At 42.4% G+C, this 25,540-nt stretch overlaps 1 protein-coding gene across 1 annotated transcript in view; it reads right to left on the bottom strand.

Moving 5' to 3' along the window:
- Positions 1 to 24,590, bottom strand: part of LOC126088103 (beta-hexosaminidase subunit beta-like) — a 127,607-nt gene extending 103,017 nt beyond the window's left edge. Inside the window, exon 1 of the mRNA XM_049906199.1 lies at positions 24,301 to 24,590. Coding sequence (XP_049762156.1) covers positions 24,301 to 24,507 — 207 coding nt within the window. The 5' untranslated portion in view covers positions 24,508 to 24,590. The remainder of the gene's footprint in view (positions 1 to 24,300) is intronic.
- Between the last annotated feature and the right edge of the window lie 950 nt (positions 24,591 to 25,540).

Below are 25,540 nucleotides of genomic sequence, written 5' to 3'. Positions count from 1 at the left end.
TTCTGAGGTAGTCTTGGCCTTCGTTTAAGGGGGATAGCGCTATACATAATTCGTTCAATTCGTCTGTCGTGTTTTTATTTTGGCATACTTTTCCTTTCCACCAACCAAGCAGGCAAAATCTGAAGACTTATGTCTGGGGACCGTTGATGGCGGAGAAATTCGACTATTTCTGTTGTTCCATCATCCAGGTAATATGTCTGAGCAATCGACATAAACCTGTGGATATCAGAACGACCTGCACCGGGTGACCTTACCGATAAACAGATGGCTCCCTGTACGATCGTGTGAATTACGAGTGTCACACAATGGATAACTAAATGCCTTGAAGTATACAGATGAGGCCCTACCATATTTGAAACGTGGGTCTTTTAACGCACAAAGATGATCCCTAGAATTACTGAATGAAAGAATGGTCACTATAAAGCCCTATTTATTACACGTCCCTACACACTGTGTTAAACACAACGAGAACGAGGAACAGTTACGTTCACGACATATTAACACAGGTTACAACTGAACTGAAGTATCAACGCCTTGGCGAAAGTCGGCTAATGAAAGTGAAATCTGAAAGCCTTAATGTTAATTTGACGTCTTGGCGTGCTTGGTACGACTCAGTTTGCGAATGGCGCTGACTGTTGATATTTTTAAAGATATCGGGAGTCCGTTGTATCGATACTTAAACGGTATCATGTAGTCCCTCGATATATCTGAGAAGATATCGATAAGCGTAAGAGGAAATATACCGATACTTAAAAAATATGATACAGTCTGTTCATATTTCGAAAAATGTATCGATATGCCCAAGAAAAGACATATCAATACTTAAAAAATATCACCCAGTCCTTCGATATTTCGAAAAAGGTATCGAGATGCCTAAGGAAAAAAGTATCGACGTACCGACTATACCGGCCTATAAAAATATAGGCTGCACACTGTAAATATAGCGCCGGTTTTAGAGCTGTATGTTCAAGTATTGATTAATTATTAAATATTCTTTACATCGACAAGCCAGCAGCCTGCCTACCCTCTTACAGCAAGAACTGAAAGGAAAACTATGCACCTACACGACGCTTGGAGATAACGACTTTGCTAATAATGGTAACTGAATGTAAGTGGCGTAATAAAAGGCGTCAGTCGTTCGGTTTTGTCACATATCGGCGTTGTTCTGAATACTTTATGACGACTTCCCAGTGTTTTTCATTTCTGGCAACGCCAGCGACCTAGCAGTTGTAGTGTGACATATTGCGTGGTGAAGTTAATCGTCGCAGTTTCTGATGGTAGCGCCGATTACGTCAGCATTTCTCCTCATATATCTCCGCCCATCGCAAAGACCTATCTTCTCACTTAGATTTTTGTTCATTTTGAGCAACTGTTTCTCAGGAATGCTGCTGTGAAGAAATAGCACACTAGTTGCGCTTTTTTTTTTAACTTAACGTGCGTGTTATATCTTCACATCGGAAACTCCATTCACACCGCTGTTAACCCCCCCCCCCCCCCCCCAGTGCAATCTGACTACTACTTTGTGCCACCTACACCACTTGCTTCACACAGACAAAGAGGATGACTGGACGTGATGAAAGCTCGAAAAGTAGTAAGACTCCTTCACACAGTGAAAGCAAAAGCGCTGGACGAGTTCATTTGTTCAGAATGGGAGGCCCACTGTATTTGCCCCCGTTTGGCCTGTTGGAGATAACAATATAGGCGCATGTCTTGCAATCTTTGTCAGAACATTTTTTACAGAAACTATTCGGTAAAAAAATCATTTTTGCGTAACTCATAGCTGTACGAGTCAGTTTCATGATGATACGCCTATCATTGCGTTAATAGTCAATATTGTGATATCTGCAATGCTCTCATCTCTTTCACAAGCAGATAGCGATCGCTATACATCAACCCTGGCCGTATTTCAACCATTGGTTGATCAAAAATATCTTCTTCAATATAATATTTAAACCATTACCGTGTGCTATGCCAAAAAACACGTTTTTTAACTAACCATGTTTCAGTTTACTATTTTTGGTATAAGATTCTCAGCCCCAGTGGCGGGGTTCGTGCTTTTTCCCAATAACTCATCACTTGAATATTATGTCATTTTGTTGCATAGTTAATTTAAACAATTGCAAATTATGTAAGAAAACTTTAAATGTTTGACTGATGACTTTTGCCTCTAGTTATTTCATGACGGTAGAACCATAGCAAATGATGAAGACATTGGCCTTGGTACGACCTCAACCTTCCCATGAAAGCGAAACACTACTAGACTGGTCCGCATTGGGTCGCGAAAGGGGATCAGCTAAGCTCGCACCGTCTTCTCTCTACTTGTTTTGGAATTCCTGGCCCGTCAGGCCACCCATCTGCGTCAAGAGAAGTACCTTCAGGATTTCAGAAGGCGGTTGCGGGAAAACAGCAAGATATACAGAAAATGGACACATTTCAGTTGATACAGCAGGGTTTTTTTCCTTCAACTCGCAATACAGGCGCTCAGTATAGGTGCTATTTCTGACACAGCAGACGTCAGCACGTCACTGAATTCTGCGACATGAGTTGTCCTGGAAGGCGTCACAGCAGCCCGCCTTGGAAGTCTGTTCCTTGTGTTGCCTATCTTCAGGCGCGAACGAATTCGATGCGACACTAGAGAGCGGATGATTTGTGTACATGTTCGGTCATGTTGTGTGATAGAATTTAAACTTGGAGAGATTCTCTATCCATTGGCACGTGCCATTTTTTTATGGGTTGTAGTTCTCGCGCAGTTCTTATGAATCATCATTCATTCATTCATTCATTCATTCATTCATTCATTCATTCATTCATTCAAGGAGTCCGAAGCAAACAATCGGTTTACATTACGTAATAAATGAGTATCATGGAAAGAGCAATATTTTGCGAAGTTGATCGTTTCATTTTCATGGATCTGTCAATTTTGCAGGTAGTCCAAGAAAAATTATTAAAAAAATTAAGAAGTGCCAAATCTCTTTTTCAGGGCGTCAAATTTGAAAATATGCTTACACCAGCCGTCAAATCCTTCGCAACTTTTAACACTAGAGTTGTTATGTGCTAGAGTCGCCGTCACTATTGTGAAGCGTTATGGTGAAATGAAATGTCGTGTAGCTAGGGCCTCCCGTCGGGTAGACCGTTCGCCTGGTGCAGGTCCTTCGAGTTGACGCCACTTCGGCGACCTGCGCGTCGATGAGGATGAAATGATGATGATTGGAACAACACAGCACCCAGTCCCTGAGCGGAGAAAATCTCCGACCCAGCCGGGAATCGAACCCGGGCCCTTAGGATTGACAGTCTGTCACGCAGACCACTCAGCTACCGGGGGCTGACAGCGTTATGGTGATAAGCAAGCAAGAGTGTGTTGACGTTACTCCATAGTTAATCGCGCTATAAAGGTTGTATCGACTTTTCTGGTAGAGACAGATGTTGCGGAGTGGTTAGCACACTTACTTTATCACGAACTTGAAAGGAAAATGTTTGTTACTAATGGGTTTACTGTTCTCTTAAAATATTCAGCTTTAAAGTTTACACATCTGTATATGTTCGAACCGATAGTAGAAAATTCTGTTGTCGGTACGTCAAAATATGGTTTTGATAAGATTCAACAGCTACTTGGGACGAGAATTGTCCTCCATGCATGTTTCTTTCACACAAGATAACAAAAATACGTTGTTAGGTGAATACCGGCAATAAAACAAATTCCACACCTTTTTTCATTCAAACAATTATTCGACGCTCTATTTGACTGCTGGCATTATTATACTTTAAGAATGATGCTACGTTTTCGGTTGTCTTTCCTGATTTCATGGATGACTTGGGGCCAAAGTATTGCACACAGATACAGCATTAACTGTTCCTCCATATTCTGGAATAATGATCGCTTCTGTTCAGTGTAAACAGAGAACCAAGCGTTTACTTGCGTCTCGCGAACGAAACAATTTTGTCGGTTTCTGTTCAACTTTGAACACCCAGAAAGAGTAGATTGCTGCTTACTTTACACAGTTCGTACGAATATGTTCAAGTTTAGTCTCTCGTTACGATTTTGTACGTGGAATTTTGATTTCCCCTGTAGAATTTTTTGAGCATTTCCTTAGATCGTGTGACACGAGCCTTATTTTTCAACTTATCACGAATAGTGAGTCGTCAGTATCGACAGCTAGATTAACCGCATCCGCTACAGAGTGCTACCTCTCGTTTCCTCAACACCGCCTATCGTCAAGGAGGATGAACATGCGCGAAGCCAGAGGATAGGCGAGTGTGAAACGGAAATGTGAGCATTATCAGGCGGCGAGCGCAGAGAGTGCGCCGACAGCTCAATAAGCATGGACGCTCCGTACTACGAAGAAGGGAGGTGCGAGCACTTTGCTATAGCCAGATGCTTGCGCCACGTCTATCACACCTGTGAACATCGCGTCGTTTGGAAGCTACCGTGGGCAGCGTGTTGAAACTGCGTTAGAAGGGATAGTGTGCGTCTTCGTGTATTGTTCACAGGCAAGAGCTATTATTTGAATCATTGGTTCAAATGCTTCTGAGCACTATGGGACTTAACTTCTGAGGTCACCAGTCCCCTAGAACTTAGAACTTCTTAAACCTAACTAACCTAAGGACATCACATACATCCATGCCCGAGGCAGGATTCGAACCTGCGCCCGTAGCGGTCGCGCGGTTCCAGACTGTAGCGCCTAGAACCATTCGGCCACCCCTGCCGGCATTTGAACCATTATCTCGTCCCTTTTAGACTATGACGCCTTGCGCAATGGGGCAGATTCCAAGATAATTCTGTTTTATAAGAAATTTAAAGGCAGTTAAATCAACCTTTTATGCAACAGCGGTTAAGTTTCTGCAACAGGACGGAAGCTGTCAAAAGTGCAATCTGGGTGTTTTTGTTTTTTATTGCGATTTAATGCATCATTATTGTTTCTTGCATACGAATTCTTTCCTTGTTCTTCGAATCCTCTCCATCATCTTAGGACATTTGTTCTCACTCAAACAGCATACATGACCATACCATCTCAATCTATTCGCTTCAATCGTATGCATTACAAGGATGTTCAGATTCATTCGTATGTATGTCTTCATTTTCAATTTTAAATATACAACATCTCCAAAATCTCAGTGTCCATTGACATTAAGTTCGTTTTAATTCTTAGAGTTATTTCTCATGTTTCTGCTCCATCCGCTGCTTTAAACATCCTAATCCTGGTTTCTGATCTGATATGTGCCCCATAAAACTCCATTTATTTCTTTGGCTGCTTGTCTACCTTCGCGAATGCGGTCTCTAATTTCCCTTTCGCTGACTCCATTTGTTTCAATGATGACTCACAGACTATTGTAAGAGTCCGCAGACCTTACTAAAAAATGGTTCAAATGGCTCTGAGCACTATGGGACTTAACATCTCAGGTCATCAGTCCCCTAGAACTTAGAACTACTTAAACCTAACTAACCTAAGGACAGCACACAACACCCAGTCATCACGAGGCAGAGAAAATCCCTGACCCCGCCGGGAATCGAACCCGGGAACCCGGGCGCAGACCTTACTAGTCGAAAATCTAACGTCAGGTCTTGATTCACTCCTCCTGTAGCCGAAGATTTCGTTTTCTCTAAATTAACCGTTAAACTCCACTTTTTCTTTTTCTTCTTCTGCTTTCGAATAACCCATTTGGAGGGTACGATGAATCAACTTTGGCTACCCTTCATTGTATTATATTTCCTTAGTTTCCAAATTTCCTTCATCCTTGTAGAGTATTGTTGACTTTCTTCTTGAGTCCACTTTCGTCTAGTTGTTTCCTTTCTCTCCTGATATTCTGCCTTTTGAACTGCCTTTCTGAAATGTGTTCTGTTTTCCATTGTGTCTATTGTAATTCCAGCATTTTCCATGTCCTTTTCAGTCTCTGCGACCCATGCGGGCTTGGATTTGTAGCTATTGAGTAATGTGAATATCCGCTTCGTTAGTCTGTTGTTATCCATTCGGAATATATGTCCAAAAAAACTGTAGTCCTCTCTTCCTCTACATCAGTTAGGTTTTCAGTTTTCAAGCATAGCTCTCTGTTTGGTCTTAACCTGTATTCACCATTATCGTTTCTTTTAGCTCCGACTATTTTCCTTAAAACTCTTCTTTCAACCTTATCTAGTTCCTAAAGATCTCCATTTCTTGTAAATTTAAGTGTTTCTGCCGCATACAGAGCTCCTGGTCTGGCCACTGTTTGGTAGTATCTTAATTTAGTGTTCCAGGACAAGGATTTTTTGTTATAAACGTTTTTGGTCATATGAAACACATTTTCCATTTTGTACACTCTAGTTTCTATAGCTGTCTTTTCTTTTGCATTGAATGTAAACCACTCTCTTACGTATATAAAGGAATCTGTTGTGTATTGAATTGTTGTCAACTGCAATATTTTGAGGAGCATCACATATGTATGTCATGATCTTCGTTTTTTCAAAGGATATTTGTAGTACAAAATTGTGAAGGCTTTCGTGGCCACTTGTTGACAAACTGCCTATTGGCTCCTGTCACGGGTTCTTCGGCCGACGTTCATCTAATGATTTTACTGACGTTTCGCCAGCACGAGTGGCTGGCATTGTCAAAGCTTCACCCTCCATTGCCGGTGGTGAACTGGAGCCGAGCTCGCGGTCGCAGACTATATGTACCTGGCGCGCCAACGTCCGAGGGCTTCTCCGCGGTCATTTCCGGTGCGGTTCTCCTCTTGCTACCTGCGACGGTCGTTCGCTGCAGTACGGGAAGCCAGGATCCGTCTACCTTAAGGCTTTCCTCTTTCTTGTTGAAACTGTTCGCGTGTTTTTGTATTTCTACAGCTTCTCTGAACAAGCTCGTGTGATAATGCTTCTCTACAGCCAGAACTTCCGTGTCGGCGAATTTTATTACGTGGTCGGTCTCACTCAGTGCGTGCTCTGCCACGGCCGATTTCTCCACCTGCCCCAACCTGCAATGTCGCTTATGCTCTTTGATCCTGGTGTTAATTGACCGTCCAGTCATTCCGACATAAACTTTTCCGCATGTGCATGGTATACGGTATATTCCCGACATTGCAAGTGGGTCCCTTTTCTCCTTCGCCGATCTAAGACACTCTGATCTTCTTTGTCGCTTTGAAAATAGTCTTTACGTGCTGGCGAAACCTCAGTAAAATCATTAGTTGAACGTCGGCCGAACAACCCGAGAAAGGAGATATTGGTAGTTCTACTTTGGCTGCTAGTTTTTGCAGTTCTCTTATTTGTTCTTGGGCATTATCCAGCGAATCTGTAATAAATGCTGTCATCTGCGATACCCCACTTCTGATGTTCTGTGTGCAACTTTTTAACATTGTAGTTATCCCCATCCCGTGTAAAAATGACTTGATCATCAGCAAAATGCAAATGAATAATGCGCTCGTAGCACGAGAGGAACGTTTTCACAGTCTTAAGGCAAAATTTAATTACGTTTTAAATAACGTAGGTGCTTCCAGAATGAGATTTTCACTCTGCAGCGGAGTGTGCGCTGATATGAAACTTCCTGGCAGATTAAAACTGTGTGCCCGACCGATACTCGAACTCGGGACCTTTGCCTTTCGCGGGCAAGTGCTCTACCATCTGAGCTACCGAAGCACGACTCACACCCGGTCCTAACAGCTTTACTTCTGCCAGTATCTCGTCTCCTACCTTCCAAACTTTACAGAAGCTCTCCTGCGAACCTTGCAGAACTAGCTCACAGTTTTAATCTGCCAGGAAGTTTCAACGTAGGTGCTCTTGCGCATGACTTTCTTTTAAACCTTTGGTCACTGGAAGTTCATGGCGCTTAAAAGGTATGATAGTACGCTGATTTGTTTTGTTAATTACCAACTTTCTTTTAGTGATATTTGAAAAAACCATTAGAGTATTATCTTAACGCTTTAACGTTGTTATTGTTTTTAAGGGCTAAAGTAGTGAGTTATTTTTATTACATTTTTTATTTTCTACAGATAATTGGGGTAGTGAGTAACTTTACTTGTAACTGCGGGAGATGTGAATAGACAGGTCTTTAATGATCTCGTTGTCGACGGGACGTTAAACAGTAACCTCTTCCTCACAACAAGTCAGACAGCACTAGATTTTCTGCCTTTCTTATAACGTCATGAACGCCAGCCAATCAACAACCACTTCTCTGGGAGTTGCAAACGCAGGTTGTCTGAGCCGCTTAGCGTAGTACGTCTCGCAGAGCTCAGCGACTTTGGATTGCGGGAGTGCTCGCCACGAAAAATTCAGTTTGAGACAACGTGATCGAAACGGAAACCCACTCTGGTGCTAGTTTTTCGTATTGTACGAACAAGAACGCAGATCTGCGTTTTCAATACGCAACGTCGTCTTTGAGTGATATCGCTGCATGTTTTTCGCTTAATCTCACCGTGTATCACATTCGCTTGTTGTACATCGTACTGCTGTTCGAGCCATGCTTACGAAGACTAAATTCTTCTTTGTGCAAATAGCGACGAAATTTGCCATTCCTTTCGGATAAATTCGGAAGCATGTGCCCAAATAGACGGAGATATCCAGTTGTGATTAACGTATCCGTGAGCATCCATGGTTAAGAGTTTTTCCTCCCCCCCCCCCCCCTCTCTCTCTCTCTCTCTCTCTCTCACACACACTCACACACACACACACAGGTGGACCCTTTCATTGAATTTTTTGTTTCGTTAAACTACTACACAACTGACGATTAATGGCCGACATGCCGTCGCCTATGCTCTAATCTTTTTGAACATTAGAGTATATTTCTGCAGCTATCTGCGTTGGTATTTTTATTGCATTAAAAGGCTCCCTTTCTTTGATCATACAACCACGTGTGTTCATATATTTACAGGAGTACTGGGTTTCTTCACTGTATCGTGTTCCCGTTTAATGATTCTGCTTCAATAAAAGAAATGCAATTGCTTTATATAGCCATTACTCTTCAAATGGCTCTAAGCACAATGGGACTTAACATCTGAGGTCATCAGTCCCCTAGACTTAGAACTACTTTACTTAACTAACCTAAGGACATCACACACATCCATGCCCGAGGCAGGATTCGAACCTGCGACCGTAGCAGCAGCACGGTTTCGGACTGAAGCGCCTAGAACCACTCGGCCACCCCGCCCGGCGCCATGTACTCTTCAGCTGCCTAATATTTACAGCTATCGCCCTACATCGACGTGATGCAGTTTGCCGAGCCAGATCAATCTTTCTACATAAATTTAGGTACTGTTTAGCAGGAATAAAAAGTTCTTGCTCTGGATGCTTAGCTCCATAATGTACAGATAAGAAATACAGGGCTATTACAAATGATTGAAGCGATTTCATAAATTCACTGTAGCTCCATTCATTGACATATGGTCACGACACACTACAGATACGTAGAAAAACTCATAAAGCTTTGTTCGGCTGAAGCCGCACTTCAGGTTTCTGCCGCCAGAGCGCTCGAGAGCGCAGTGAGACAAAATGGCGACAGGAGCCGAGAAAGCGTATGTCGTGCTTGAAATGGACTCACATCAGTCAGTCATAACAGTGCAACGACACTTCAGGACGAAGTTCAACAAAGATCCACCAACTGCTAATTCAATTCGGCGATGGTATGCGCAGTTTAAAGCTTCTGGATGCCTCTGTAAGGGGAAATGAACGGGTCGGCCTGCAGTGAGCGAAGAAACGGTTGAACGCGTGCGGGCAAGTTTCACGCGTAGCCGGCGGAAGTCGACGAATAAAGCAAGCCGGGAGCTAAACGTACCACAGCCGACGGTTTGGAAAATCTTTCGGAAAAGGCTAAAGCAGAAGCCTTACCGTTTACAATTGCTGCAAGGCCTGACACCCGATGACAAAGTCAAACGCTTTGAATTTTTGGCGCGGTTGCAACAGCTCATGGAAGAGGATGCATTCAGTGCGAAACTTGTTTTCAGTGATGAAGCAACATTTTTTCTTAATGGTGAAGTGAACGGACACAATGTGCGAATCTGGGCGGTAGAGAATCCTCACGCATTCGTGCAGCAAATTCGCAATTCACCAAAAGTTAACGTGTTTTGTGCAATCTCACGGCTTAAAGTTTACGGCCCCTTTTTCTTCTGCGAAAAAAAACGTTACAGGACACGTGTATCTGGACATGCTGGAACATTGGCTCATGCCACAACTGGAGACCGACAGCGCCGACTTCATCTTTCAACAAGATGGTGCTCCACTGCACTTCCATCATGATGTTCGGCATTTCTTAAATAGGAGATTGGAAAACCGATGGATCGGTCGTGGTGGAGATCATGATCAGCAATTCATGTCATGGCCTCCACGCTCTCCCGACTTAACCCCATGCGATTTCTTTCTGTGGGGTTATGTGAAAGATTCAGTGTTTAAACCTCCTCTACCAAGAAACGTGCCAGAACTGCGAGCTCGCATCAACGATGCTTTCGAACTCATTGATGGGGACATGCTGCGCCGAGTGTGGGAGGAACTTGATTATTGGCTTGATGTCTGCCGAATAACTAAAGGTGCACATATCGAACATTTGTGAATGCCTAAAAAAACTTGTTGAGTTTTTGTATGTGTGTGCAAAGCATTGTGAAAATATCTCAAATAATAAAGTTATTGTAGAGCTGTGAAATCGCTTCAATCATTTGTAATAACCCTGTACATTTGTCTTGCACGAGGCCCATTACATGTCTATTAATTACTCAGACAGCATTCCTGGTTAAGATCTGTTGATATGTTTCCTCCATAAACTTTTCAGTGACATTCCCGTTGCGCTTGCAGAAGCATTACCATTCCCATTAAAATTCCCCGAGTCAGATCGCGTTATCCGGTACTCACGTCTGTAAATCATCTGAAAATCAGGATGAAACTTGTTTCGAAATTTCAATTGAACATGTAGCTTAATTTGCATAGACGTCGGAAGTTTGTCAAGGTTTTAAGCTCTTGTCTCATAAATTTACTGAAGTAAAAGCCGGGACGGTTCTTTTGTTAAGAGCACGGCATGCCTTGCTTGCACCTCCGATGTTGCCAACATCAGAACCTGTGCTCCGACCTGACAACTTCGTTGTTTGTCGGACAACTTTCCACCGTCATATGTTAACGGAAGATCCCGCTGGGAATCCCATAAAATTATTCTAGTCCGGGGTAAAATTATTATGCGGGTTTAGGACTTCTATTCAGTCACTCTTAGGCCAGTCTAGTATGTCACTAGAAGACAGCAAAAGTAAAGCTGAAGGTTTAAATCTCGCGCTTAAAAAACGATTCACGTAGAGGATTGTGCAGACAATGCTCATTTGACCGTCGCACAGACTCCCGTATGGAGGGCGTAGAAATTGACATCCCTGTCGTTGACAAGCAACTCAAAGACTTTAAAACGAATAAGTGGTCAGGTCTGGATAGAATCCCAGTTCGTTTCCACACAGAGTACTCCTGGGCATTGGTCCACCACTTTACTTGCATTTATTGCGAGTCTCCGAGCGACAGGAAAGTCCCAAGCGACTGGAAAAACAAACGCGGGTGACACCTAAGGAGGGTAAAAGAACGAATCCGCAAAATTACAAACCAATATGCTTGAGTTCAGTTTGTTGCAAAATTCTTGAACACATTCTCAGTTCGAATATAATAAAGTTCCTTGTGAAAGATTAGCTTCCGCCACAAATTTAATAGAATTGAAATGTTGCTTTCCGAATAATTAATAGAATATGCCCCAAACGTTTAATTAATGTAAAAGACATTAAGAATAAATTCTCTCTCTGTGAATAAATCTGTAAGGTCATAATTTAATACAAGGTGTACAACTTGCTTCCGCAGTTTTTTTCCCCAACATTTGAAGCTTTAGTGAAACAAATTGGTTACACATGTATCATTCAAAGTACTTTCCATCATTGGCCACTACTTTCTCCTATCTTTCGGGCAGTGTACGAATCCCGCGTCGAAAAAATTGTTCATCTTTTGAAGCGATCCAAAAATCGATCCAATTTGTGACTTCATGAGATCGGAAGTGTTGGTCAGCTAGGCCATGCGCCATTGATCTAAACAGGTGACAGAGTGAGCAATGTCTGGAGAATACGGCGGGTGGGGTAGGACTTCCCATTTTAACGTTTCCAAGTACGTTTTGATCTCTTTTGCAACGTGGGGTCGAGCGTTGTCGTGCTGCAAAATCACTTTATCGTGCCTCTCGCTGTATTGCGGCCGGTTGTCTTTCAATGCTCTGCTCAAACGCATTAATCGCGTTCGATAACCTGTGATTGTTTCATTTGGTTTTAACACCTCATAGTACACGACGCCGAGCTGGTCGCACCAAATGCAGAGCATGATCTTGGAGCCATGGATATTCGGTTTGGCCGTCGACGTTGATGCATGGTCGGGATATCCCCATGATTTTTTGCGTTTAGGGTTATCGTAATGAACCCATTTTTCGTTCCCGGTCACAACGCGGTGCAGAAATTCCTTCCGTTTTTGCCTCTGTAGCAACTGTTCACAAACACTCAAACGCCGTTCAACGTCTCTTCGTTTCTTCTTTCTGAATCATGCCCATAGCCTTGAGACATTTTAAAATGGCTTGCTGGGTCACTCACACTAATCGTACCAATTCTTCTTGAGTTTGATGCGAGTCTTTACTCAGCAATGTCTCCAATTCTGCAGCTTCGAAAACATACTCTCTTCCACCACTATGCCGGTCTCAGACATTAAAATCGCCGTTCTTGAAGCGTTGAAACAACTCACGACACGTTCTTTCAGTAATAGCGTCCCTACCATACGTACTTAAGAGCATTCGATGAGACTCAGACGCTGTTTTCTTCATATTGAAACAAAACAGCAACACCTCCCGCAAATGACGAGAATTAGGCTCGTAAACTGACATTTTCAATCAAGAACAACTTTATTATGCAGGCATTGCATGATTGAATGTGGTTATGTTGACCGACGTCCAAGCTAACTGCCTGACGTCTGCGATCTGTTTGTTTCGACCGCTACTTACTGTTGTCGCCACCTATCGGCAAACGGCAGAAGCAAAGTTGTAGACCTTGTATAAAAATATATTTTTGTACTGTTCATATAAATAGTGTTCCAGAGGAATATTTATACATCGAAACTTTTGATAACAAACGCTCTTTTAAAGCTAGGCCGCCGTAACTTGGACTATATAAAAGTAGAAGCTGTGACTCTCTCTCTCGTTTGTTTTCGATGGGCGTTTCATAAAATATAAGTGTCGTTCTCGTATCTGCAACTTTTGGTTAAATAATTGTGTTTATTATAGTAGTCCTGTTTGAATCACGAAATCTACTGACCTCCTCCTTTAACGTCATGAACAAAGTAAGAGCGTATGGACTATCAGACTAATTGTGTGATTGGATTGAAGAGTTCCTAGATAACAGAACGCAGCATGTCATTCTCAATGGAGAGAAGTCTTCCGAAGTAAGAGTGATTTCAGGTGTGCCGCAGGGGAGTGTCATAGGACCGTTGCTATTCACAATATACATAAATGACCTTGTGGATGACATCGGAAGTTCACTGAGGCTTTTTGCAGATGATGCTGTGGTGTATCGAGAGGTTGTAACAATGGAAAATTGTACTGAAATGCAGGACGATCTGCAGCGAATTGACGCATGGTGCAGGGATTGGCAATTCAATGTCAATGTAGACAAGTGTAATGTGCTGCGAATACATAGAAAGATGGATCCCTTATCATTTAGCTACAAAATAGCAGGTCAGCAACTGGAAGCAGTTAATTCCATAAATTATCTGGGACTACGCATTAGGAGTGATTTAAAATGAAATGATCATATAAAGTTGATCGTCGGTAAAGCAGATGCCAGACTGAGATTCATTGGAAGAATCCTAAGGAAATGCAATCCGAAAACAAAGGAAGTAGGTTACAGTACGCTTGTTCGTCCACTGCTTGAATACTGCTCAGCAGTGTGGGATCCGTACCAGATAGGGTTGATAGAAGAGATAGAGAAGATCCAACGGAGAGCAGCGCGCATCGTTACAGGATCATTTAGTAATCGCGAACGCGTTACGGAGATGATAGATAAACTCCAGTGGAAGACTCTGCAGGAGAGACGCTCAGTAGCTCGGTACGGGCCTTTGTTAAAGTTTCGAGAACATACCTTCACCGAAGAGTCAAGCAGTATATTGCTCCCTCCTACGTATATCTCGCGAAGAGACCATGAGGATAAAATCAGAGAGATTAGAGCCCACACAGAAGCATACCGACAATCCTTCTTTCCACGAAAAATACGAGACTGGAATAGAAGGGAGAACCGACAAAGGTACTCAGGGTACCCTCCGCCACACACCGTCTGGTGGCTTGCGGAGTATGGATGTAGATGTAGAAGTAGATCTACATTTATTACGTTGTATTTGAGAACCTTTTCAGGCTGCGGCGAGAGAGTCGTCGACAATTTTTTTTGTGACCACAACTGAACGTACTAGTATTCAGTTGGTATTTACTTTATCAAACCTTTATTTCAGCGTCTCTGAGACCTCTTTTTACCGATCTTTTCTCACAGTATCCGTGCAATTTAATTACTCAAACTATGTAATTTTGAGATCGGCCTTTGCTGTACTGTAGTACCTCGGTTGCTTGTCCGGCACAGTGCTCGAGTTTACGATGCGCCCACACACGCCGCGTATGGGTGCCTTCCGTTTCTGATCTACATGGCTTCGGAGGGCTTGCAGTTACACGCTCCCTTATTGACTAGTTGGCAGCGGCAAGCAGAGTAAAACTTCAGGTTCAATCCTCGTTGCATACAGTTATAATTTTAGCATGAAAAACTTGGACAGTTAGATGTCCTACCACACTTGCGGGCACTGATCAGAAATCTACACAATAGTCACCTTGCGGCTGTAAGGACACGCGCTGGCACGTCTGATTTCTTCAGTGTGTCGAAAGGTGCCTGATGGGGTTGTATTCTATTCCTCCAACTACACATCATCTATGCAGAAATGTCATTAGGAAATGTCTTGATGGTTGGACTAAAGGCACCTCAATTGGCGGTAGAACTGGAAATAGGCTGTTTAGGTTTTTATGTTGGTAACGCCATGTAGCACTCTATATGACAATCACTGACTGTGCTGTGTGCAGTCTGTGGCTGGTTTGCATTGTTGGAATTTGCTATTGTAGTGTTGGGCAGTTGGCTGTTAACAGCGCGTAGCGTTGCGCAGTTGAAGGTAAGCCGCCAGCAGTGGTGGAAGTGGGGAGAGAGACGGCAGAATTTTAAGAGCGGACGATCTGGACGTGTGTCCGCCAGAAAGAGTAAAGTTGTAATACTGGATATCATGAACTGAGATATATATATATATATATATATATATATATATATATATATATATATATATAACTTTTGAACACTATTAAGGTAAATACATTGTTTGTTCTCTATCAAAATCTTTCATTTGCTAACTATGCCTATCAGTTGTTTGTGCCTTCAGTAGTTAGGATCTTTTATTTAGCTGGCAGTAGTGGGGCTCGCTGTATTGCAGTAGTTCGAGTAACGAAGATTTTTGAGAGGTAAGTGATTTGTGAAAGGTATAGGTTATTGTTAGTCAGGGCCATTCTTTTGTAGGGATTTTTGAAAGTCAGATTGCGTTGCGCTAAAAATATTGTGTGTCAGTTTAGTGATGATCAGAATAAGCAAAGAGAGAAAGTTTTGCTCAGCTGTTTGAAAAGCAAATAACGTAAGGGTTTTTATCAGCACAGTAATTCATTAATTTTTGTAAGGGGACGTTTCAGAACCATTAACAACCTCTGATTTGCTGATGACACCGTGCACTTAGCCAGCAGTGAAGATGAACTGGCTGAGCTACGAACAAACGGAAATGACATTAGTCTATCATATGGATCAGGCCTCAATCTCAGTTAGTCCAAGCTCATAATCGAGCAGCACACGTCAAATCTCAGGTGCATTGAAAGAACTGGAAGTCGTGCGTTCTTTCACCTATCTTGAGTCAACAATTTGCGACACGGGAAGTTGTGAAGACGAGATAAGACGGCAGATCACACTAGGATGAGTGGCGATGAAGCAGCTGACCGAGATCTGGCAGAACGGAGCAATAACGAACACCACAGAGATCCGGCTTGTTGAACAATTCGTGGCTTCATTCGTTTATGGTTGCGAAATATGGGGCCTCAAGGGCAGACACAAGCAGCGTATTGATGCAGTTCAGCTTTGGTGCTGGCAAAGGATGCTGAGCATAAAATGGACCAAAAGAAGAACAAATGCATCCATTATTGTGCAACTCAAAATCTTCAGGTGCCTTTATTTCGTGTCGACCAAAAAATTATCCAGTTCTTTGGTCATATTTTGAAAAGAGACGGGGGAAATCTACAGAAAATAATTATGGAAGGAAAGGCGAGCACGAGGGTGGACCAGATAAAGCTGATCTCCGGTCTCGCTCTTTATCAGCCTCTAAGTTGGTTGGCCGCAACAGAGATTTGAAGCGACGTCCTCGCAAACAACAGTTCAATGCTTCAGCCGTGTCGCTCAGTTTGTTATGAACGACTAAGTACACTGTCCGAACGCTGACATTAGACAAAACGAGCAAAACTCGCGATTCTTGTAAAACATCTATCTCCCGGTAATAAGGTTACTCAAGCGATATTATCGGTTATATGTAGAGATTTCAACCGGCTGATTTGTTATGACACGCCTCTGCCCGGTCTGCACTGCTGAATTCATCACCGGAACTTCCGCGACTTAATCTTATTTCACCCTATTGTTTCAGTATTCTCGGGTAGTTGTAGACCAGTCGCACCTTTCGACATTTAAAAAGCACGTTTCACTGAGCATAACTCTTCTGGTGTACAGTTATCGAGTGGAGCTGGCTTTTTGAAACGGGCAGACTTCATGTTTGCTGTCACTTCTTTTGAACAGAGTACTTGAATTTGTCCCAAGAACGCTACATCCAAAAATATTTAGTATTATTTCGTTAGTGCGGTTTGTCTAATTCAATACGGAGCACCCCTCATACGTGTGTATTGTCTGAACTGCACAACTAATCCACTGAAATAAAGTGAACAGCTGAGAAAACTGTTCAAGCAAATAGATTGGCGCTTCATTACAGGATACAGCCAACCTAATTTAAGATTTCCATGGATTTCCCCAAATTATCCCACGCGAACACGTGATTCCTACCGTTGGCTGTAGCATGAGCCAATACGTAGTCTGTATGTTTATTACTGTTATTCCTGCTTGACCCTACTTCAGCACGCGCTGCATAATAGAATTTTTCTTTGTGTACACATTACTTCCATTCTTTCAGTGCGGGTTCTTTTTCCATCTTCAGACCAAGTGGTTTCCATGTTCCAGGGTTTTCCTGCGTGGCCAACAGTGCAGTTGTGAATCTTCGGCCTAAAATATTTTCTAGTTTGTATCTACTCTTGTGTTGTTCCTACTCCTGTAAGGTCCATTTTCTTTGTTCAATGTCAACTTTTTCTGCCAGTTTCGTGGACATCCTATACTTGTCCATTTTAATCCGAAGCACTCACCAACTGAGCCCAGAAAACAGAAATATTTTATAAATTTCGAAGGACACTCAGAATAAAAAAATCATTCAGTAAAACCACTACAACACTGTCACATAACCTGAGTGTCTTTCAAATCGTTCAAATGGCTCTAAGCACTATGAAACTTAACATCTGGGGTCATCAGTCCCCTAGACTTAAAACTACTTAAGCCTAGCTAACCTAAGGACATCACACACATCCATGCCCGAGGCAGGATTCGAACCTGCAAGCATAGCAGCAGCGCGGTTCCGGACTGACGTACCTAGAACAGCTCGGGCACAACGGCCGGCTGAGTGTCTTTATGCAGTGCAATGTTCAGTCCTCAACAGAAAGGGAGAAGTGGGAGAGTTTGGGGGGGAGGGAGGGGAAAAATGGAAGCGAGGATACTACGGAAAATCCTTGAGTCAAGAAAATTTGGAAGTACGTGAAGGAGAAGAAGTAATGAAGAAATCTACAACAAGAATGAAAAAGTGACGTTCTCAGGCAAAGGAGGATCGTGTTGTATCATCACATGTTTGGAATAAACTCATAGAAAACTAACTAAAAAACTCACCATTTCGAAAAAATCTAAAAACACAAATCACTTGGTTCAGGGACTTGAAAAAGTACTTTCAACGTTACAAATTATAGACGCACCAACTTTTCAAAAGAAGATTATGGAACTCCGGAGTTTTCAGGGGCAGGCCAGAACACGCAACGCTGTACGGGCAAATGAAAGAAGAAAAGAAGACTGAAGGAACTGAGAAACACTGGAAAGACTGAGAATCAGGAAAGGTCCAAAGGTGGCCGAAATTGAAGAAAGAAAAAAATTGTATTATTCTTGATTTCTTTACTTGCTGCTAGCTTGTCATTGTATTTTTGTTTTCATTATTATTACTGTCGAGCTATTTTAATTTACAGTTTTGTTATGCTGATTCCAAATTTTAAAAAGTTCTGGATACGTTATGATACGTATGGCATTGTGTTGTTATATGGTATTATGTGGATTAGACTGTAACTGTATAAAAAAGAAAAAGGAAAGAAGTGCAGTGTTTAACACCCCATCGACAAGGTCATTACAGATGGAGCACAAACTTGCTTTGGAGAGGAAAACCGGCCGCATCCTCCTGAAAGAAAACATCCGGCGTTCGCTTTCAGCGTTTTGGGAAAAAAAAACCGCAGGAAAGCGTAAATCATGATGGGCAAGCGGCGAGTCGAACCGTCCATCCTACAAGCGAGTCCAATGTGTTAACCACTACGCCAACTCACTCATGATAACATAATTAAACTAAGAAAAGGCTGGCCACCCAGAACTAGATTATCCATGGTTTCACAAACCACTTAGGGAAACTGTAGGGATAGGGAAACTGTCGGGATGGTTCCTTCGAAATGGACACGTCGCTAATAACTTTGTCGTCGACGGGACGTTAACCACGATGTCCCCTTTTTTTCGGTCCACAGCCTCTAAGAAAGCAAGGGCGGAAACGTACAGCACCTCGTCAACGTTAAACCAGCTATCGGGTATATGATGCCTTTACTTTTTAACTATTTATTGGCACTCATTATGAAGTTAGAAAGCGCCTATTGTAACTAACATCACCCATCTTTCGTAGAACACGTAAGCAGCTCATGGAGGTTCGTAGGTGACACATTATCATGAAGTGCCACTGCCTTCAATTTTACGCTATTAACGTAGGAGTGTGGTTGCTTTTGCAACGCAGTTTCACGTATTAAAGCATAAAAAAGCGTTAATAAGCGTCTGAGAATATTATTTTACAGTTTTCCAACTAACAACGCTTCTTAAACAGTTGAAAAGCTAGAACACACTGAAGATTGTATCTTAGTTGCCTCGACAGAAAGAAGTGCCCTTGCATCAGAACGCGTCTTCCCCAGTTTACCACGCTCTCGTTGCTTTTGAATCAAAGGGTCATTTTTTAATCCGTATTTAGGGTGCCTGTTTTTCGCGGCCATTAACTCCACAAAGCAAAGCAACTTATGACTACTTAAAGGCAGCGACCCTGCGGTGAAACAAAATCTTCAAAGATAAAGAGAGAACATTAGCGCACTCCACCTTTGGTCGCAAACTGGGATATCGCAATGGCAGCTTTAACTGAACCGTGACAAGTGTCAATGGTCTGCACCTTCAATTTAGATCATGTATATCATTGTGTCCCCCCCCCCCCCCCCCCCATGAACCATGGACCTAGCCGTTGGTGGGGAGGCTTGCGTGCCTCAGCGATAAGGTAGCCATACCGTAGGTACAACCACAACGGAGGGGTATCTGTTGAGAGGCCAGACAAACGTGTGGTTCCTGAAGAGGGGCAGCAGCCTTTTCAGTAGTTGCAAGGGCAACAGTCTGGATGATTGACTGATCTGGCCTTGTAACAATAACCAAAACGGCCTTGCTGTGCTGGTACTGCGAACGGCTGAAAGCAAGGGGAATCTACGGCCGTAATTTTTCCCGAGGCATGCAGCTTTACTGTATGATTAAATGATGATGGCGTCCTCTTGGGTAAAATATTCCGGAGGTAAAATAGTCCCCCATTCGGATCTCCGGGCGGGGACTACTCAAGAGGATGTCATTATCAGGAGAAAGAAAACTGGCGTTCTACGGATCGGAGCGTGGAATGTCAGATCCCTTAATCGGGCAGGTAGGTTAGAAAATTTAAAAAGGGAAATGGATAGGTTAAAGTTAGATATAGTGGGAATTAGTGAAATTCGGTGGCAGGAGGAACAAGACTTTTGGTCAGGTGACTACAGGGTTATAAACACAAAGTCAAATAGGGGTAATGCAGGAGTAGGTTTACTAATGAATAAAAAAATAGGAATGCGGGTAAGCTACTACAAACACCATAGTGAACGCATTATTGTGGCCAAGATAGACATGAAGCCCATGCCTACTACAGTAGTACAAGTTTATATGCCAACTAGCTCTGCAGATGATGAAGAAATGTATGATGAAATAAAAGAAATTATTCAGATAGTGAAGGGTGACGAAAATTTAATAGTCATGGGTGACTGGAATTCGAGTGTAGGAAAAGGGAGAGAAGGAAACGTAGTAGGTGAATATGGATTGGGGCTAAGAAATGAAAGAGGAAGCCGCCTGGTAGAATTTTGCACAGAGCACAACTTAATCATAGCTAACACTTGGTTTAAGAATCATGATAGAAGGTTGTATACATGGAAGAACCCTGGAGATACTAAAAGGTATCAGATAGATTATATAATGGTAAGACAGAGATTTAGAGACCAGGTTTTAAATTGTAAGACATTTCCAGGGGCAGATGTGGACTCTGACCACAATCTATTGGTTATGACCTGTAGATTAAAACTGAAGAAACTGCAAAAAGGTGGGAATTTAAGGAGATGGGACCTGGATAAACTGAAAGAACCAGAGGTTGTACAGAGTTTCAGGGAGAGCATAAGGGAACAATTGACAGGAATGGGGGAAAGAAATACAGTAGAAGAAGAATGGGTAGCTTTGAGGGATGAAGTAGTGAAGGCAGCAGAGGATCAAGTAGGTAAAAAGAAGAGTGTTAGTAGAAATCCTTGGGTAACAGAAGAAATATTGAATTTAATTGATGAAAGGAGAAAATATAAAAATGCAGTAAGTGAAGCAGGCAAAAAGGAATACAAACGTCTCAAAAATGAGATCGACAGGAAGTGCAAAATGGCTAAGCAGGCATGGCTAGAGGACAAATGTAAGGATGTAGAGGCTTATCTCACTAGGGGTAAGATAGATACTGCCTACAGGTAAATTAAAGAGACCTTTGGAGATAAGAGAACCACTTGTATGAACATCAAGAGTTCAGATGGAAACCCAGTTCTAAGGAAAGACGGGAAAGCAGAAAGGTGGAAGGAGTATATAGAGGGTCTATACAAGGGCGATGTACTTGAGGACAATATTATGGAAATGGAAGAGGATGTAGATGAAGATGAAATGGGAGATACGATACTGCGTGATGAGTTTGACAGAGCACTGAAAGACCTGAGTCGAAACAAGGCCCCCGGAGTAGACAACATTCCATTGGAACTACTGACGGCTTTGGGAGAGCCAGTCCTGACAAAACTCTACCATCTAGTGAGCAAGATGTATGAAACAGGCGAAATACCCTCAGACTTCAAGAAGTATATAATAATTCCAATCCCAAAGAAAGCAGGTGTGGACTGACGTGAAAATTACCGAACAATCAGTTTAATAAGCCGCAGCTGCAAAATACTAACACGAATTCTTTACAGACGAATGGAAAAACTAGTAGAAGCCGACCTCGGGGAAGATCAGTTTGGATTCCGTAGAAATACTGGAACACGTGAGGCAATACTGACCTTACGACTTATCTTAGAAGAAAGATTAAGGAAAGGCAAACCTACGTTTCTAGCATTTGTAGACTTAGAGAAAGCTTTAGACAATGTTGACTGGAATACTCTCTTTCAAATTCTAAAGGTGGCAGGGGTAAAATACAGGGAGCGAAAGGCTATATACAATTTGTATAGAAACCAGATGGCAGTTATAAGAGTCGAGGGGCATGAAAGGGAAGCAGTGGTTGGGAAGGGAGTAAGACAGGGTTGTAGCCTCTCCCCGATGTTACTCAATCTGTGTATTGAGCAAGCAGTGAAGGAAACAAAAGAAAAATTTGGAGTAAGAAATAAAAACTGAGATTCGCCGATGACACTGTAATTCTGTCAGAGACAGCAAAGGACTTGGAAGAGCAGTTGAACGGAATGGATGGTGTCTTGAAGGGAGGATATAAGATGAACATCAACAAAAGTAAAACGAGGATAATGGAATGTAGTCGAATTAAGTCGGGTGATGTTGAGGGTATTAGATTAGGAAATGAGACACTTAAAGTAGTAAAGGAGTTTTGCTACTTGGGGAGCAAAATAACTGACGATGGTCGAAGTAGAGAGGATATAAATTGTAGACTGGCAATGGCAAGGAAAGCGTTTCTGAAGAAGAGAAATTTGTTAACATCGAGTATAGATTTAAGTGTCAGGAAGTCATTTCTGAAAGTATTTGTATGGAGTGTAGCCATGTATGGAAGTGAAACATGGACGGTAAATAGTTTGGACAAGAAGAGAATAGAAGCTTTCGAAATGTGGTGCTACAGAAGAATGCTGTAGATTAGATGGGTAGATCACATAACTAATGAAGTATTGAATAGGATTGGGGAGAAGAGAAGTTTGCGGCACAACTTGACCAGAAGAAGGGATCGGTTGGTAGGACATGTTCTGAGGCATCAAGGGATCACCAATTTAGTATTGGAGGGCAGCGTGGAGGGTAAAAATCGTAGGGGGAGACCAAGAGATGAATACACTAAGCAGATTCAGAAGGATGTAGGTTGCAGTAGGTACTGGGAGATGAAGAAGCTTGCACAGCATAGAGTAGCATGGAGAGCTGCATCAAACCAGTCTCAGGACTGAAGACCACAACAACAACATATCATTGTTGCGGATTCCGAAAGAACAGGCATCGCACATTCATATAATGGCCTTTCACCTGGACGTAGTGTGCACCATCTTCGTGAGGCCATACACATTTTCCGAATTTTTCCTCACCACCTACGGCAAACGCCATCTGAAGAGGGAATATTAAGTTTCCCACGAATCAACAATTTACGTACAAATATAGCATAAGATACTGTATATATTTTTTGTCATCGCCTTCTTCTTCAGTACAGAACTGATTTGATGTAGTCTCCTCACACTTCCATTCTCTGCAAGTACTTTAATCTTTGCCTAACTATTGCCACGTACTGGTACATCCAATTAAGCATGCTTACTGTAGTGGAGAGAGAGAGAGAGAGAGAGAGAGAGAGAGAGAGATAGATATTTCGTTAAACCAAACTGACTATTCTATCTGTCCAATTTGTTCCTGATTTCTTGGATCTTTTGTCTTAAAAGTCTTCCAATTGTATTTTATTTTCAGAGGTTCTTTGTGTTATTTTCTATTCTTTGAGGTTTCTTTCTAGTTCTTTTCTTGTTTCTATAATACATGCTATTGCTTACTTTTTTCCGGAAATACAGGAATATTTGTATTATTAAACTACACTCACTCATTCGATGGAGGCATGGGAACATGATTAGCCTTCACCTTGCCATTACTTCCGATATTTTGTGTATTTGGGTAGATACCATTACTTTTTATTTTCCATTTATCGTTAGTTTGTATGGCACGCAGTTTTATAAGAATTCATACTTCAAGTATCTGGGTTCTGCCTACCTTACAGTTTATCATTAAGCACTGAAAAGCATTACTATCATCATCATCATCATCATCATCTACAACAACAATCGATATGTCTCAGCAGATCAGCTGCCATAACTGTTTACCAACATCGTCGGACAGTAAACAACCAAATCTCCATCTGAGCTCACAACATTATGTACAAGGCCAAAAAATAATGGAATAACTAAATACCAGGAAGGATATAGGTGGGAGAGAGTTTTTGCAACATCTTTAAACGCGAAAATCGGAAGAACAACAAGCAGAATACAAAGTAAGTACACATAACCAGTAATAAAGCGTCAATATACAACAGGCAAAGTGTAGTGTCTAAACGAAATTGTTAATTTTGCACACGCCAGGTACAGAATCCAAATTGCTATCCATTTTTAACGATGTACGTATGGAAGATTCAAATACATATTACAATTGAAGTTGCGTAAAAGTTTGAAACGCGCACTGGCACGAAAATACATCTGGCTGGTTGCTTAGGTCGTAAAATAATAATATAAAATAACGGAAAAGCCTGGGTATCAAAGATCTGTTTTCAGTGATGAATGTAATTGTAAAGATTTGCTGTTGGTTGTGAAGGAACTGACAGCCGTTAATTTGTGTTGGCGCACTCATTACCTGGAATGTGAAGTTGCCTGGAACAATCAGCACCGATCCTCCAAACCGCTGTTCATTCTGCGGTTTGGGCCATACAGCTCCTTGTGTCGCCTTGACGGTAGGACCGGGTTCCGTAATGTATCTCGGAAGAGGCTCTGCTGCCGTTACGCTCAGCAGAAGCCCAACACACACACACGCACAGAAAACGACTTCTACCTTCTTCCCCATGGCTGGCGGAACTGCCTGTCGAGTGCACGAGCAGACGAATTTCTTCGCTACATGCCAGTGTCATTAGCTGCGTTCGCAGTGACGTCACGTGACGTGCGCGACCGCAGCGCTACTGCGGCCTGCAAAGGAACTCCGTGTTGTGGAAAAGGGCGGAGTGTATTGACGCTGCTCGCTTGAAGCAATCGGTCCGCGAGGAGCAAAACAGTTCCTCCTGCAGCGCCGGCACGTGCTGGCTGGCTTTCGCTTCGCAGTCCTCACGATCAGGAAACTGGAAATGTTTAATTTCGTCGGCTGCGTATTATGCTTTCCAGTTTGCTTTTTCAACTTACACATTTCTTGTATGCGGGCGGCGCGAATATGTTATTATGGGGGGAAGTAAAAACGACTCACTGGTTTTTGTGGTGCATCACTGTAACATTAATGTTCGTGAAGTCAGTCTCTTTGTTATTCTTAGCTGATGTTATTCCCCCTTCTCTCTTCCCTTAGTCAGCTTGCTTTGGTTTGCTGATTCTACCTGTTCGCTTACGAAGTGTCGGGTTTTCTGTTGATGGAAAGAACGGGTGATTTTACTATACTGGAATCTTGCGTTGCAATGTCTTAATTTGTACGTAAGCGTGACGTGTGGAAATTGTGCACTTGACGCTGAACTGCAGCTCCAGTTTTCCTTAGTGTTATTCCAAAACTTCGCGCGTATATTGGTTGACGCATTTCGCTGTCTTCTCATTACATTAGAGGAGGATATTTAAAGTCAGGGCACTCATTACCGCCGAGCAACATAACCTGGAGAAGGACTAGCATTTACACTCCAGTTCTTAGCGACTGGACACACTCACTTTACTGATTGTTTCGCATCTCAGATGCTGCTGTATGTCAGATATTTTCTATCTGTAGTGACATTATGTGAGGCACTTCAAGTGTTTTATTTAAGTACTTATGAAGAAAGTAACCAATAAAATGTTATTAATCGAAGGTGTAATATACAGGGTACATCATAATTAATGGCGTAAACGCATACAGTCCCAAGTACACGTCA

This window comes from Schistocerca cancellata, chromosome 6 (genome assembly GCF_023864275.1).
Source record: "Schistocerca cancellata isolate TAMUIC-IGC-003103 chromosome 6, iqSchCanc2.1, whole genome shotgun sequence".
NCBI lineage: Eukaryota > Metazoa > Arthropoda > Insecta > Orthoptera > Acrididae > Schistocerca > Schistocerca cancellata.
This window is presented reverse-complemented; position numbering and strand designations above follow the sequence as displayed.